The sequence below is a fragment of the Peromyscus eremicus genome, chromosome 2 (genome assembly GCF_949786415.1).
Source record: "Peromyscus eremicus chromosome 2, PerEre_H2_v1, whole genome shotgun sequence".
Lineage (NCBI taxonomy): Eukaryota > Metazoa > Chordata > Mammalia > Rodentia > Cricetidae > Peromyscus > Peromyscus eremicus.
Window position 1 is genome coordinate 17019526 of NC_081417.1, and position 17433 is coordinate 17036958.

Here is a 17433-nt window from a genome sequence, read left to right on the forward strand (position 1 = left end):
TAAAGGGAAGGTTGTAGTATACTCTTTTGTATAATCTAATTTTTAGGCATGTACTTCAGCGTGATTCCTTATAACTTTAAAAGTACTCATGCAGAAATGTTAATTTTGAGACAGAGGCTCATGTTATCCTGGCAGACCTGGAATTCACTGTGCAGCCAAGGGTGGCCTTGAACTCAGTGGCATTTCCTCCTGCCTCAGCCTCCTGAGAGCTGGGATGTAGGAGTGTATGACCCCAGGCTTGGCTTTGAAGGTGTCTTTTGTTTTGTTACTTCATGACATGGTATATTGTAACTCTACCTTCACTAAGGAGGAAAACAAGAGCTTTAAGAACATTTGGAACTACATTGCTCCAAATGGTCATCTTCACTAATTACAAAGTGTTTGTTGTGAGCACTGAGCTCGTGCAGGCCGTTGTCCCTTGTTGCACTGTGTAGAATGTTGCAGTCATCTTCACCTGGAAATCCATGGGTATAGAAATCAGCTTTAGCCGGGTGGTGGTGGCGCACGCCTTTAATCCCAGCACTCGGGAGGCAGAGCCAGGTGGATCTCTATGAGTTTGAGGCCAGCCTGAGCTACCAAGTGAGTTCCAGGAAAGGCGCAAAGCTACACAGAGAAACCCTGTCTCGAAAAACCAAAAAAAAAAAAAAAAAAAAAAAAGAAAAGAAAAGAAAAGAAAAATCAGCTTTAGTATTGTAATAAGCTTGTTCCTTGATCAGTGTTCTCAGCAGATGGATTTGAAGTGCAAGTAGACAGCTCCAGGGCCTACTGCAACACTCCAGGGTGCTGTTCCAAAGGCTCTCAGGCCCAAACATGGAGGCAGCTAGAATGTCCTCTATTTAGAAATGCTTTTCTACCTGATGGATTAATCAGTGTACATGGTCTAGCTCCTACAAATCAAATCCTTGAGTCATGATGACATTTGTATTATTGATTTTATTTTTGAGTGTGAAGTATTATTGGGGAACAAGTGAGTGTACTTCATTTTCTATTGCTATGCCCCCCCATAAGTAAAAAGATAAAGAAAATAAATAAAAGCAGCAACAATCTGAATTTATAATATCAAAGCCGCTCATAGTAAATACAATGCTGTCTTGGTTTCGTTTTGATATCTCACCATGTATAAAATTGCCCTCCTATTTTATTACATTGGAGAGTGTCAGGATTATCTATCAGCCTGTCATATGAAGTTAGAAAGTGACAGAAGATATTTCAGGAGACTTGTTTGACCAACAAGTCCCTAATTATAATCAAGTGTGCTGAGGGGGCTTTTCTGGGCTTAATGGTACTATGAGTACTTTATATACCCTTTTTTTCTTTGGGGAAAAACCAGCATTTTCTCATGGATGGAACTTGACTCTTACCTCTTGTAGAACTTCCACAGTTTCGAGGCCCTTAGGAGTCACAGGTGCCACTGGAAGTGTTAGCAGTCAGGAAAAAGAGGAGAGAGAAAGAGACTTGAGGAGGCCAACACCTCACACATGGCTATGGAGCAAGCCAAGCACCTTGTAGTACTGAACCTGAGGCAAGCATGGGCTGACATGGGTGTGGTTACATCATTGCTTGTGCTGCTCCAAGGTTTAGGCACCAAACTCAGCAGGTAGCCAGCCCAGAAGCAGCCTTTGACTGTCCCATCTCGTGCTCTTGCAGGCCAACCTGCCCCTGCTCCAGCGTGAACTCCTCCACTGCGCAAGGCTAGCCAAACAGAACCCTGCCCAGTACCTCGCTCAGCATGAACAGCTGCTTCTGGATGCCAGCACCACCTCCCCTGTTGACTCCTCAGAGCTGCTTCTCGACGTGAACGAAAACGGGAAGAGGCGAACTCCAGACAGGTGAGAGGGAGGGGGCCCCTGGACTAACTGTGGCTTTTCCTCCTGTCTCAAGTATGAAGACATGTTTTAGGTCACTTGGAAATTGTTAGCCTCCATCTCTCACAGGACCAGCCTGGGCAGCTTTGGTGCAGATTGACCTGCAGCTTTCATTATTAAAACTAGAATGTAAAGAATGAATGATTGATGAGGGTACCAAGTACTGCCAAGGGTTCTTAGAAACATCTCAGCTGTGAATGTCTCACTTATTGCCTAGCTTAACCCAACCATAGATTTTACCCTCCAGTGTTTGTGAAAGTTGATGTTCTATTTCCTGAAATCATGATGCATTTGAAAGCTGGCCTATATGTGTTAGTCAATGAACAGAGAGCAGTAGCTCTTTGATCTAAAAATTGCTATATGAACTCAGAGAAAACATATGGAAAGCAAGATAAACTAAGTCAAAATAACAGGTATATCATAGAGCTAACAGAACAGTTCTGCTGAAAAGAAATTGTTTACCAGTCAATATTTATCCCATCGGGTTCTCTGTCTCGATCCTGAGAGGTCTAAGGAGAGGAAAGGGAAGCCCCCTCACCATTAGACCCACCGGTTAATTGTTGAATATGGCATACACATGAAGCTTCCACATGCCCTATTAAACTATTTTCATGAATACTTCAGCTATAGGGATTCATAGCTTGAATATGAAGTCCTAGCAGCATTTAGCACAGTATGTGTGAACTATGAAGATGCTTAAAATGAAACTATATTCTAGAACTTCCGTCTTTACTCTCTTTATTCTCCATCTTGATCTGTTGTCTTTCTCTGCATTTCAAACAGCTTTGAGAGGTCAGACCTCTGGTACAATTGTGTTCTGCATTCACAGGAACTTAGGAGCCTTGAAATTATCCCAAGACCTCTCTTTCTGGCCAGATGAGTTGCCCTTGAACACATTACTGGCTTTTCAAATCTAAATTATTACAATCAAGCCACGTTACTTGCAGTGATTACCTATGCTCTTAAGCAGTTCTTATGTTACAGTCCAGTCTCTTGAAATAAAGTTTCTCCCTCCTTCCCCCTCCCACCCTCCCTTTGTTCCTCTCTCCTACTTCTCTTCCTCTTCCTTTTGCAGAAGGGTCTCAATGTATAATTTAGGCTAGTCTTGAATTTACAACAGTCTTCTTGTTTCAGCCTTCCAAATTCTTAGATTATTGGCATGAGCTACCAAGCCTGGCTCAACATAGGACTTAAAATTTATATACTTTTGAGGTGTGTGTGTGTGTGTGTGTGTGCGTGTGTGTGTGTGTGTGTGTGTGTGTGTGTGTGTGTGTGCTTTGTATGCTTATGTTTATATTTTATATGCCTTCCTTCATATACCCCACCAATTATCCTCTTCCTCCTTCAATCAAACCAATTCTTTCCAACAAGTCCTCCCTCCCACTTTTTAGCATTTTTTTCTTCTTCTCTTTTTGTGGCCAACTGAGTATGATTATGGTTTCTTGCATTAGTATGAGTTGGGACTTTTTATTTGAAGAGGGAAACTCATCAGTGACTACACTCCTAAGGAACTTGACCCTTCTTCTAGAAACCATTAACTGCCTCTAGCTTCTTAGTGAGGAGTAGGGCCTTTGAGTCCCTTCCCCATCTATCATACAATATTGATAGGCCTAGTCTTATGTAGGTAGCCACTGCTCTGTGAGTCATGGGTGAACAGCCATGTCATGTCCAGAGGACTGCATTTCATAACACTTTCCCCATCTTCCTGCTTTGACATTCTTCCTCTTCTGTGATCCTCTCTGAGCCCTTGGAAGGGTGAGACAGATGTCCCAGTTAGGGCTGAGTCGCTGTTTAAGCCTTCAGCATTTCAGGTTTTAAATGGAGCTATGTATTCTAAGTATGAGAGTGTATCAACCACGAAGATGCTCAAGGGTAGATGGCTTTCATGTGCACTTCTTACCAATCCAAACACATTAACATTGCGGGAAGTGAGTACTGTGTATAGGTACTGAGATATTCCACCTTTCTAGGAAGACAAGTACTAAATTGTGAGAAAGAGAGTTTATTTCTAGGAGGGTATAACAGGGGAAGGTTTAGATGTCTCTGATAAATATAAAGATAGCATTCTTGTTCTGATGGTTCCTTATGTGCACATATGTGCATTCGGTCAGGTAGACTACACTAGGAGTTTCCCATCTTACCCTGTCTTGATTATTTAGGGACAGTAGCTACAGTCAGATTTCCTGTGAAGGTTTTTTGAATGGAACATTTCTTTCTCAAGCTGATGTGTCTTCTATAATGGAGAGATGGCAAATAGGAGGAAGGGTAATGAAAATATGTTGTGTAAATACATTTGTATCTTGTGGGAATTTTATCAGAGCCAAGAAAATATGGATCTCTACAGTATGATTTTGCATATATTTCCTGCATCTTGTTTGCATATGCGTTTCTTCTTCTCTGGTTATTTACTTGTATATCCTGCTCTACTATATGAAATTTTATAGAGTACAAAGCTGTCTGACAGCACAGTTTTGTTGTTTCAGTGAATGTTTGGTTGGTGCATATGGTCTGACATGGATGAGCAGCCACGGTGAGATTTCGAAGTCTATTAAAGTGGCTCATTAAAAAGATCAATCTGTTTCTGTAATAACACTGGGAGCCATCAGTCACTGGAAGAGGGAAAAGCTGACACCTGAGGAGAAAACACATTTTGGTAATTTGTTCATGACATGTCATGAACAAAAGAATGCTCTATATTTTGTTTACAACTTTGGGGGATTTAAATTCTGTGACGATTGCCAAGCTAGTGTGTTTCGGGGATGGACTTTGGCAAGCTTAACTTCATTCTCATCCCTAAATTTATTTTTACTGACTATGTTTTATTGTTTTTTAAACTATCATTGTTATTTTTTTTTATTTGAGATAGTCTCATGTAACAGGCCAGCCTCAGACTCTATATATAGGAAGGAAGATGTTGAACTCCTGATCCTACTGCCTCAGCCTTGCCAATGTTAGGATTATAGACATACCCCACTGAGTATGGCCAGTGTGATTGTCATTTACAGAGAAGTTGATTCTCTAGGGAAGTTTATGAAACCATTCCTTTGCTTTCTTCTATACAGAACAGTAAAATGCTTTATAGTTTCTTATAAAATTAGCCGGAGAGTCCCTGAATAGAATTTGTAGGTCTGTGGAAGAATACTGTAGAGCCTAAAACAAACAAATGAACAAACAAAACACCCAAAAACTAATTTTCATTTTGAAATCATTCTTTTTCTCACAATATTGTGGAAGGAGAATTTTGATTTGTAGGGGATATTTATTCTCATTCATTCTTCTTTCTTTGAGACCTTTTGTGATTTTATAATGTGTCATGCAGAAAGGGATGAGGCACTGTTTCTTTTTATGAACCAGTTATGTATGATGAACAAACAGAGGGAAGTTAGTCCCCCGTACGGCAGCTCTGATGGCTCATCAGGCCTGAATACGAGCATAGGGAGGAGAAGGACGGGGGTGTTTCATCTCCTGGACACTGCCCAGGGAATGAAAAGGAAGGTTGTGGAAAGATGCTGGTATGATGCTCTCATTGTCGTCTTTCTCTTCTCAGAGCCTTGGTCTAGCAGGCACCTGTTCTGCCTTGAATATTGCGTTACCACTGTCACTCTGTCTTCCGCAGAGAAAACTGTTCTCACTCACAAAAGCAGATGAGATGACCTTTGCTTTTGGATGGGGACCACGGCTTGTTTGCCTTCTCTTAACCCACTCACGTGATTGCTCCTGGGCACCAGTTCTCAGTCGTTATCATCGTCTCGATACGACGGCATTCCTCAGTTTAACACTCTCCGCCTTCTGCTTCTGAAGCTGTGGAAGTGGAGTGATATGCACCCCCTAAACATTTCAAAAAGCAACTTGTTTGATTCTTAAACTTACATAATTTGCCACCTGGGAGGGATTGAATGGTTGGAGCAAGTCAACTGCTTCCCTTCATACTTGAGGAAATCAAGGCTTACAAAATTTGCCCAAAGTCACAGAACTTCCTAATGGAGAATGGTTGTATTTATGTGCTGAAATCTTGCAGTTGTACAAAATAGATTTGAGGGTGCAGAATTTAAATAAGGAAAGCTCAGTTAAGAATTGGATTGTTTTCCTCATTCTCTAAGTCATTTCTTTTCTGTAATTGCAGAAGTAGGTAAATGCCATAGTATAACATTCTAAGGGTTTATGCATCTTTTTTAATGATAGAAAAATCCACAATGATCTAGGTTTCCTGACTTAATGAGTAGTTAGTAAATGCCGAAGGTTAGAGCTCAAAAGTCTGTCATTCTGAAACTGTGTTGGTTGAATAGGTAAGGTTTGGCATCACCTGACTCACCAACTGACCTGTGTGTGCTCATTTCTCCTTCATAAAATGAATGAGGGTTCAATCTTCTTGATTTTCGAAAAAGAAAATTTGTAGCTATACATTAGTGGAAAACTGCATGATTATTCATCTCTATAAATAAGAACTAAACCTGTATGATCAACTGCATTTAGCATCCCATGAAAAAGTAGGATTTTTTAAATCATACAGTCATATTTTTCACGTATCATTCATGCATTCTTCAGTTTCAATAAGTATGCAATAATATTTCTGGTAATTATTTTCTTAGTCATATCAGTTATGAAGCCTTCTTGTAAAATAGCATTGGCTGAGAAAGATGTAGTTGCAGGGACATTTCCACCACCATGAATTCTAGCTTCAACTGAAGTAACCTTCCTTCTTGCCACTCCTGTAGGATCCAGCTGTTCCAAATACTCCCAATGCCTAGCTTTATATTCCCGTTGATGGTGCCTGGACTCGTTCCTGCATCTAATATGTTATGACTCTACTCATGTCTCACAGCCTAACTCAGTATCTGTTATGTGAATGAAGGGTTCCCAGTTACAGTTCTGTAGTAATGGCTACTATTTATTGAGGTCTTAAGATGTTCCAGGCCCCATACTAAATAATCCAACCACTAACCTACAGTGTTATGCATGGATTCAGGAAGGTTGGATACAACATTTGAGGTAACATGCCTTACAAGAGGGGATCCTAACCCTAGATTCTCCGACTTCAACATCTAATATTCTTGAAGCTGTGATTTCCTAATACTGGCCTCTAATTCTACCACTGGAAAACTAAATATTTTGATGAACTTGTTCGATGTTTTATATATATATATATATATATATATATATATATATATATATATATATATATAAAATTCACTCATTCCTCTAGTCCTCTCAGCAGGTCTAAGATAATCATCTTCGTTTTGCAAATGGAAACATTGAATTTCTTAGAAGGTTAAGCCTCCTGTGTGCATATGGCCAGCAAATAGCAGAGCTAAATGCTGGAGCCAACTCTTTGTGATTCACGTGTGTGAACAAGTGGGTCTCTGATTCTGTGCCTTCTGTTGGGTTCTTTTCCTTCTGTTGGTTTGTCTTGCTAACTTCGATGTGATTGTTTTTGTTTTATCTTACTATATTTTATTGTGTTAAGCTTCGTTGTAACATTTTTGGTGGTGTTTTCTTTTCTTTTCTTTTCTTTCTTTTTTTTTTTTTTTTGAGACAGAGTTTCTCTGTGTAGCTACAGAGCCTGTCCTGGAACTTGCTTTGTAGACCAGCCTGGCCTTGAACTCACAGAGATCCGCCTGCCACTGCCTCCTGAGTGCTGGAGTTAAAGGCGTGCACCACCACTGCCCAGCAACTCCTAGAAGGCTGTTGTTTGATAATGAGAGTCAGAAATGGTGGGGAGGAAGGAGAGAAGGAGCTGGAAGGAGTAGAGGGAGGGGAAACTGTAATCAGGATCTATTGTATGAGAAGAGAATCCATTTTCAATAAAAGGGGAAAAAATCAAGTCTCATCTTTGTTTTTCCATTGAAACTTGGGGTGGTACATTCCATATACTAATACCTAAAGCAAAGCACAAAGAAAATAATCCCCTCTCACTGGAAAAATTGTTCAAGCTAATCTTACTACAGTTATTTTCAATAGTATATAAAATTACTTCTTCCCCCAATAATCTCTATTTATTTTTAGAAGATGTATTTCTTAAAGACCTGAATGAACATAGCCATGAATGGCCCAGGAACCAAACGTGGAGATTGGCGCAGTGACCAGGAGAAACTGGAGGGCTCCGACTAGAGTGTACAGATGGGAAGCTAGAACATAAAGGCAGTAAGAGAAAACATGGGCTATTTCTGCAGTGGCAGAGGTTAGAAGATGCAAAGGGGACAGTGAGTGACACTCTCGCTGTGGAACAGACGGTCAGTGTCAGGAGGCATGTGAGGGAAAAATCCCTCCCTCCCCCTGGGGAAGGGAGGCTCGGGCGGCTCTCTGAACCTGCATGTTAAAATCTTTGAAGGTCTAGGCGTTTTCTGTGCGGCTGGAGTAGCAGACATCCACCTGCCTTGCATGTCGTTCTGCAGACAGCTGTGTGTGTTGCCAGAGCGTGTCTCTCTTGGGTAGTTGTAGCAATAGAGAGAGTCAAGGTGCTTTTCTCCGTCTGGCCCCCTGGTGTCTGTTCTGTGGCATTCCGATATCTGTTTCTCTGTTCCTCGTCATCTAAATGTCTCCCTTCCTGCAGACTGATAGCAAAACACAGAAATCACAGGTTTTCATGAAGGATTAGCTTTGATTTTCTTTTTAAAGAGGCAGGAAGATTGACAATATTTTTTGTTTGTTTGTTTCAGATGCACATCAAGAAAAAGTGTCTGATGTGGAATTCTTATTTAAAGTCATCCATTTCTGAACAATTTATGAAGGAACTTCTTGTACAGTTATGCTTTAAGAATGATTTTCCCCCCCTTTGAGTCAAGATGCAGTTAGTCATGCTATGGAAATCTTAACAAATAGCACATGTCAGAAGATGGAAGATATGTTTGATATTGAGTTATTAATACTCTTAATCTTTTCTTTAATAGAATTTTTTTCCTCTTAAAATTGAGATATAAACATAGAAGTTTAAGAGAAAAATAATGTAAGTCTTTGTGCTTGACAGAAGGGATTTCATAGTAGTGTCTCCTCCTAGCTCATTTTTTCAGAGGGACAGTCCAGGTTGCCTGTAGTGTCTGTGGAAACAAACAGCAGGCAAGTTGGGAGGACAGCCCTGGCAGTGCCTGGATGCTGGCTCAGTGGGACAGTGATAAGACAGGCTGGGATCAAAGCGTTTCGAGTCAGAGAGGATGGGCCGGAGGTGTGTTAGAGACCGTCAACACAGTCTAGGTCTACAGAAGACGTGCTGAGTTCTAGAGACATTTTAGAGGTGGTGAAGGAAGGGAGGGCAGGGGGAATCCACTCAGTTTGAAATGCCTGCTGAGCCCAAGTACGTGGGCATCTAAGGCCCTTGATGGAGGTATATATCCACCTGTTATGGAACCAAGATTAGAAGTTTAGCTGCTGCTTCTTTTTGAGACAGGGTTTTACTCTGTGGCATAGTCTGGCTTTGAACTCTCAATCTTCCTGTGTCAGTTTCCTAAGTGCTGGGATTACAGGTGTACACCACCACACCAGGGCCAGTCTTCCCCATTCTGTAGTTTCTTAGGCAATGGAGCATTGCCTATACCCAGACAAGTCTTACAGGCTGTTTTGGGACAATGAAAAGGTATTTAATTTTGCCTAATACACTTTGAAAAGGGCAACAAATAAAAATGCAAATATGGAATTTACCTAAGCAAATGAGGTATAGATGGTTATTGGCATTTCTAAGACAGAGAGACAAATGGCAATTAAGTTGTTTTAGTTACTACTCTGGACACATGTCCGTGAGTAGAGTGAGCGTTATAACTAGACAGGGGTGCCCCAAGGAGGCTTCCTAGATCTGTATCAGTGCTCTGCTGTGAACTATAACTACTCTCACTGAGATGTATTTTATAACTTCCCCGGAGGGGACTCAGGCTAGAATGCAGGGGCCTTAAAGAGAGAGGACAAACTCCAGACCTAGCTGTGTCCACGTTTTGGGGCTTGGAAATGGGCATTGTTTCATGTATTCGGGTCATTTGAAGTAAAAGCCCTGATCAGAGGCTCATGTAGGAATGGAGATAGATAGTAAATCTATCCATCTGAGAATTGGCAAGACTCTTTAATTGTTACATGTTGCTGTTGATGTCACTGAAAGAAGGAGAAACAAAAGCCATAAGCTGTACTTGTGTGACACAAATGTGTCAAAGATGTTTTGGTGTATAGAAGTGCTAAGGGGCTGCTTTAGGATATTTAGAGTATGTTTTTATTTCTACACAAACACACACACACACACACACACACACACACACACACACACAACTACAAATAATACATTCTGTAACACAGTAGAAAACTTGACATGTGATAGCTGGGTTACACACTTAAGCTTGTCCAGACAGCCATCGTCCCTGGATGTTTTAATCTTTATAGTAATACCCTTAGCCATGTTAGAATATTGTAACAGAGGCACTGGAATTGTTGAGTTTTCAAACCTGAAGGGACCTCAGCTGTCATCTAGTCCAGTGGTTTTCAAACTTGATTTTTTTAGCAGCAGATTATTTTTTCTTTAAAAATGAAATCTTAGGCAGAACCTCATTTTATAAAACAGGTAAGACTAATCAGTGGGTTTTGCTGGACTTTTAAGTCCTGATTGGCAGGGCAAACAGTCCTTCATTGCCTACAGAATCCTGTATGCACGCCAGGTGTCAAAGTTTGAAAACCACTGATTAGTCCAACCCTTTCATTTTACAGATGAGCAAACTGAGGTCCAAAGAGGTTAAGTGACTTGCCCAAGGTCACACAGCTAGTCGTGGAAGAGCCAGGACTAGCTCTCAGGTCTCTTGACTTCCAGTCCCGTGCTCTTTCCACTACACCACACTGCCAGTAAGGTAGGTGCTGGGTTAGCATTATGTTCATAGCTCGTCATGGTCTTCACTGCTTTCCAACTGATGTATGCTGGTAATATGTACTGAATGTCAAACTGTATTATTCAAAAATGTATAGGATATGAAAGAACACATTAGAATCACAGACAGACACCATAAATCAATATCTAAAATGTTTCTTTCCACTTTAAAAATTATGTAGGTAATGTCTGAGCTATATGGGATCCTTCAGTCTGATTCCAGTGATCAATATGTATGGAGTCAGTATGTTAAGTGCAGACATATGCTTGCTTGATGGGAGCAGCATTGAGGTTTCTGGCTGCCGTTCCCATGGTGGCCATGAACCGCTGTCATTTCCAATATCGGCCAAGTCTCTCATCTCCTTTAGCTTGTAGTGGGCGTGTACTCATTTCACATTAAACTCTGTAGACTTTCCCTCTGTTCCTTGGGTGCTTGCACTCTTGGCCTCCAACCCCTTTATCCTCCCCTAGCTGGTGTGTGTAAATTGTCACCAGGACTCCACCCTTCAGGAACAGATGGGAAGGTCCTTGCAGACTCCGGTTGCCTCTGGTTATCTACCCCATTGATTCAGTTTTCCCTCCAAGGCTCCTTTGCTATAACCAGACAAGGACTGTCACCAATGCTAGGAAAGAAGGAAACTGTCTAATGGGCTCTCTAGCTATGTATCTTCCTAAAACTGAAAAGGCACGTGGAACTCTGCAGCCTGTGTGAATTGGTAAGATTCTTATAAGGTGACTTTCCTAGGAAAATGGATGACCAATGCTCTGCTTCCAAAGTGAGACGCAAGTTGTTCCTTTCTTACTGAGTTTATTAGGTTAGTCTGTAAGAAGTAGAGATTTATTCAGCGAGAACCTCTTTAGTCATACTTGTCTCTGCAAATCTAGGAGCAGTGATTAGGTATCTGGTTTCCTTTATGAAATGCATTTCTCGTGAACGTCAAGTTCACAATGATGTACAGTACATGATGAAGTTCATTTGGAGGTATTCCTGTCCTGTTTTTCAACCCTGAAACCCCAGACAGGACACACAAACTCTCTAGGGATGAATTTACTCAAATTTAAAATCAAGTAGGTGCAAGGGCTGAGGGTGTAACTTAGTGATAGAAAAGTTGCATGTTGATTCCCTGAGTTCAATCCCAACATCACTCTCCACCTCTAAGATAATAAGAAAAAAGTGACCTAGATTTTCCTTTTAGCCTCAGCTATCCGTGTGACTATAGACTGATCTTTTTTTGGTGACAGAAGATAATGTTGGGGTTCTAGACTTACTGTATGAGTTCAGTTGGATCATTTCATGCAAATAGAATCTGGGAACACTGAGGTTCTGTAACCTTTGGTCACTCGTGGCCATCAAGCACCTGAAATGTGGCTACTGGAAACTGAGTTTCAAACTTCATTTCATTGCCATTTAAACTGCCATTTCCAACAACACAAGTCTCAGGTGTCCGATGCCAGGTGGGATAGACTGGTACACAGTATGCATCTCGATAGTAATGATGCTCTACTCTGATAAAATATCACTGAACAACAGGGCTTTTCTCTGAGTTGGTTTTTTGTTTTGTTTTTTGTTTTTTTTTTGCGACAGGATTTCAATAGGTAGCCGATGTTGGCCTTGAATTCGGTCCTCCTGCCTCAACCTTTCTGCTGCTGGAATTATAGGTGTGAACCAGCTTTGCAACAGCTACTAGGGTAGCTTGCTAGAAATTAAGCACCTCTCTGATTAGTGTATCATCTGTAGAAGGAGACTGGGTTTCCTCTTATTTCTGACTTAATCACATGAACTATAGCTGCGAAGGTGTTTGCTAGATTGGTGACAAGTGTGGCATTTTCTGCTCGTAGCCTGGTGATCCTTTCAGGCTGAGCATGGGTTTTAGTGGATCCCTATAGAGCTTCTGGGAAGCTTTAATTTGTGGATTACTGGCCAGTGAAGAAATGTTCTCTTGGATATCATCACAAGCTCAAGTTGGAGGATCTGAACTATGTTGACTCCTTTATGAAACAAAACTCTTTTTCTTCCTTCCTCAGAACCAAAGAAAATGGCTTTGACAGAGAGCCTTTGCACTCAGAACATCCAAGCAAGCGACCATGCACTATTAGCCCAGGCCAGCGGTACAGTCCAAATAATGGCTTATCCTACCAGCCAAATGGCCTGCCTCACCCCACCCCACCTCCACCTCAGCATTACCGTTTGGATGATATGGCCATTGCCCACCACTACAGGGACTCTTATCGACACCCCAGCCACAGGGACCTCAGGGACAGAACTAGACCTATGGGTAAGAATGGAGGGTCTGTTTTCTTCTTTGGGGATTGGATTTTGGAAGATTTATGCCATTACTTCTCAACTCAGTTTGAACATGTAATCTGATAGTACTAAACACCTCTCTTTATGTTGTCTCCTTTATGAAGAAACTCTATTAATATGCTGTGTCTCTTAAATCACTTGGATTTTAACTAACTAATTAATTAACTTTGAGAAGTGGCTTGTTATGTAAACCAGGTTGGCCTCAAACTTGCAATCCCTCTGCTTCCTGAGTGTTGGGATTCTAGGCATGCACCACTGTACTGGGCATCACTTGCATGCTTTAAGAGAACAGATTAACTTTTTGGTTTTGGAGGAGGGCATTAAATATAAACCATCAATTCTAGTTTCAAAAGCAAGATGGAGTTTCCTTGAATTCTTTCTTAATATATGAGGTTTCAAGTATGATCTGGCCACAGATTTTTTTTTTAAATTATTTTCTTTCACTGAAATTTTGTGTCAAAGTTGATTTTTATATTTTCTTTCTCCATACTACTTCATATTTCCAATGAATTATATGGCATGTTGTCTGTGGCCTAACTTGACAGGTATTCTTTGAGGAATAGTTTGGTACATTATTCAAAAATGCTAGGGATAAGAGTTAGTGTCAAGTTTACATCAAATATCAAAAAACGGAAGGAGTGGCTTTGGGCAAATATATATTCTATTTGCCTATATCCATGCCTTCAATTCACAAATTACTGAAAGTGAAGTTTTTAGGAGACATTACCTTGTGCAGGACAAGTGTCAACTATGGGAACATCAGAGGCAGAATGAGTGGTGTAAGCTGTGACATATGACTGTGGTTGAGGTGGTGACATCAATTGATTAGTAAGTATGCCGTTCTTGAGGGCATCTTTAGTTCCTAATTTTTGCAGGGTACCACTGGGAGCAGTAATCTGCTGCCCTTCTTTTTGGATCTCATACATTAGGGGGCATCCTTTACCACAAAACTAGTTGTTGGCAAATTTACTAAGCAGGGGGAATTTGAAATTTGGTGGGCAGCAGACAAGGGATGAAGTTTAGCTGGGAAAAGAGAAAACTGAGCAGAGGATGCAGAACTCTGGGAAACAGTCCACCATCTGGCCACAGCTTGAATAGTAGTGACAGTTGCTTTTGTTTTCTTCACTGGCAGATACCTGATATGCAGAAGTTGATATGAAATTTTCAACTAGGTTACCAGGAAGTAGTAGGTATCATATGTCAGGTCTTGTTGCCTTTCTGCACATAGCCTTCTGAATGTATAGACAGCAGCAAGGGAGAGTGAGAGGGGAGATGACTGAGGCTTTGCTTGTGAGATAGGTAGGTAGTACTTCTGGCCCCCACAACAGCCATTTCTACATTTATATAGCATGTCAGAAAAATGGCAAAGCATATAATTTGTGCTTTCTTAGTAGCCAATCTGATGTTCAACCAGGTAATATTTCTAAAGAGATTCCAGAATTGGCCATATTATTTCTCAGTCTGGACTGATACTTTGACCTATACATCAGATACAGTAACAACCTCCTTTGCAAAAGCTTTACTGTTTATTTGTGACTTAATGCCTGAAAACCATAACTGCTCATTTCTCTTATTTAGTCATTCATGCATTCTTTCATTTATTTATTTATTTATTTATTTATTTATTTATTCATTCATTCATTCATTCATTCATTCATTCGTTCATTCATTCATTCATATTTTGAGACAGAGTCTTTCTATATAGCCCGGGCCACTCTGGAACTAACTACATAGACCAGCCTGGCCTCAAAGTCACAGAGGTCCATCTGCCTCTGCCCCTCCCAAATGGTAGGATTAAAGATGTTCACCACCACGCCCAGCTAAAACTTCTCATTTTTAAATAGCAGCGGAGTCCCCTGGCCACTGTGAAACTGGTTCAAGAGATGTCCAGCTGTGGGCATAGGAATGGTCTCTTTCTTAGGCAACAACTGGTGTTTGGCGAAGTATTAGTTACTGTGTCCCATTGGGTAATCAACACAGAAGTAATTATGCTTATGTGCACTGATTGTGTTTTTATGCAGTAATGTGAAATGTTCCCTTATGAATTATATCTGCAAACACTGGTTTCATGCACTTTTCTCTAGACCATATGTCGCACCTTTTAATTATACCAGCTTATAAAACTAATAGTGCTAATCTCTAGATATATGTGCAACTACTTAGCCGTCCCTAAAGTCTGGCAGAGTTTGGTGTGTGTTAATGTAAAATAAAATCTGTATGAGAAACAAACTGTGGCCTTACATCAAGCTGCCATTTTGAGGGTAGAAAAATCTTCATTAAGGTATGGTGTGTAAATGCCTCTTACATGTAGGGACATATACTCATTAGAATAATTAAATAAAGTCACTTGATATGCAGCATTAGTTTATCAGTAAGCTTAAAACTTGGGCCCATTTATCTAGAATTTTCTGAAGCTAAGAACAAATTAAGTCTAACAAATTAAGTCTAACAAATTAAGTGCCAAGTGTCTCATGAATGGTCAGTGTCCTCTTTATTCATCGTCCCTGTTTCCCCCTTACATCCTTCTGTGGTCTTAGTGTGGTCCAAACCATGTGAGCTTGAGGACTTAAGTGTGGGAAACTGAGATACTGATAAAAGTAAACTTTCATTTTCTGAAATTTTTCCTTTTCTAATTCAATTAGACCAAAAAATGACCTTCAGACTTCAAACACATTGGGCCAGTCCAATGTTTTTTCATCAAATACTGAGGATCAAACATGTTTCTAATGTTGTTATTGGTATTAATCTTTAATGAGATGGATGGAGCCCAGCACTGTTCCACAAATGCTGGGCTGCTATTAACTCCAAACATCCTATGACTCATTAATTGTCCTGGGCGTTAAGAATGTGGATCAGCATTGATGTAGTGAGCTGAAGCCTTGACATATTTGTGACTTCTATAATTCTTGATCCTTACAGGCAGATACCTAGATGCCACTGTCATGAGTGTCCCTGTCACATTTATATTCTTATCACTCTCTAGTTGTTTTCTGTGACGACTAATTTTAACATTAGTGCTTTTTCCTCTAAAAACACAGGCAACAAATAAGTCAACAAAAATTACATATTTGCAAACATTTCAACTTGAAATAATCACAACAAACAGAGCAATAACTAAATATTACTTTCCCTCAGTGTCTTTTCTATTATGCAAATCAGTAAAACATATTTGCAGTTTTCCTTTTTTACCAATAGGTGGCATTGACAATTTTAAGTTTTAAATTGTATCTCTGAATACTTTCTAATTGGACAGAAATAATGCAAAACATTTTATACTTGGCATTTTTTTTTATCCTAAGAAAGAACTGTCATGAATTTATTTAATCCAATCAGTCATAGACACACATATATTCATGAATGAAAACAGCCTTGTGACTCATCCTGTTTTTTCCTTCTAAATCAGCTCAGAGAAAGATTCCTAAGCACTTATGTTTCACAGTAAGTGGAACACAGTGTCTTCTAAGTCTAGTGTCATTTGGTGCATACAGAAGGCCTTCCAGTAAGAGGCCTTCGTGTCTAGAAACCCCAGACTTGCTAGCCCTGGTTTTCTGTTTAGAGTAACATTGTGAGGAGTGCGAGCCAACGGCAGGGACTCAGCCATTTAAAGTGGAAAATGATGTCATAGACTAATTGCCTTTCTTTAATAGAATGTAAAGGGGCTTTGTCCAAAGTGACTCTGTAAGATGACCTCTCATCAGACCTTTCTGCCCTTTCAGTGAGACACATGGTCTTTGTGTTCCTGTGAGCATCTCAGCTAACATCTCATCATTAATGTCAGTACTGAACCAGGAATAATGGTTCATGTCTGTTATGTCAGCACTTGGTGGGCTGAATCGGGTGGATTGGCCATGAATTCTAGGCCAGTCAGGGCTAGAGGGAGACCATGTATTAGGAAAACAAAAACTGGTGCTCACTTGGTAAACATTTCCATGTTGCCTTGTATTTGTGTGTGTACCCATGGATGTAGAGTGTAGAGATCAGTATTAGTTCTCTTTCTTGATCCCCGTCTTACTTACTTTGGGACAGAGTACACTGAACCCAAAGCTCACTGATTGGTCTAGACTGGCTGGCCAGTGAGCTGAAGGAATCCTCTGTCTCTGCCTCCCCAGGAACTGGGATTAAAGGCATGTCCTGGTTTTCATATGGGCAATGAAGATCCAAATTTAGGTCCTCTTGCTTGTCTGGCACGTACTTCATTGACTGAACTATCTTCCCAGTCCACGTTAGTTTTCTTTTCTTTTAGGTTTTTCGAGACAGGGTTTCTCTGTGTCATTTTGGTGCCTGTCTTGGATCTTGCTCTGTAGACCAGGCTGGCCTTGAACTCACAGAGATCCTCTTGGCTCTGCCTCCCGAGTGCTGGGATTAGAGGTGTGCACAACAGTGATGCAAAAGAGGCCTAATACACATGATGTTCGAGCTAGAATTTTCATTTT

At 40.6% G+C, this 17433-nt stretch overlaps 1 protein-coding gene across 1 annotated transcript in view; it reads left to right on the forward strand.

The window, feature by feature from the left end:
- Runx1t1 (RUNX1 partner transcriptional co-repressor 1) overlaps window positions 1-17433 on the forward strand; it is a 123132-nt gene that overhangs the window by 74849 nt on the left and 30850 nt on the right. The window contains exons 5-6 of the mRNA XM_059255652.1: window positions 1648-1829; window positions 12721-12971. Of these exons, the coding sequence (XP_059111635.1) occupies window positions 1648-1829; window positions 12721-12971 (433 nt within the window). The remainder of the gene's footprint in view (window positions 1-1647; window positions 1830-12720; window positions 12972-17433) is intronic.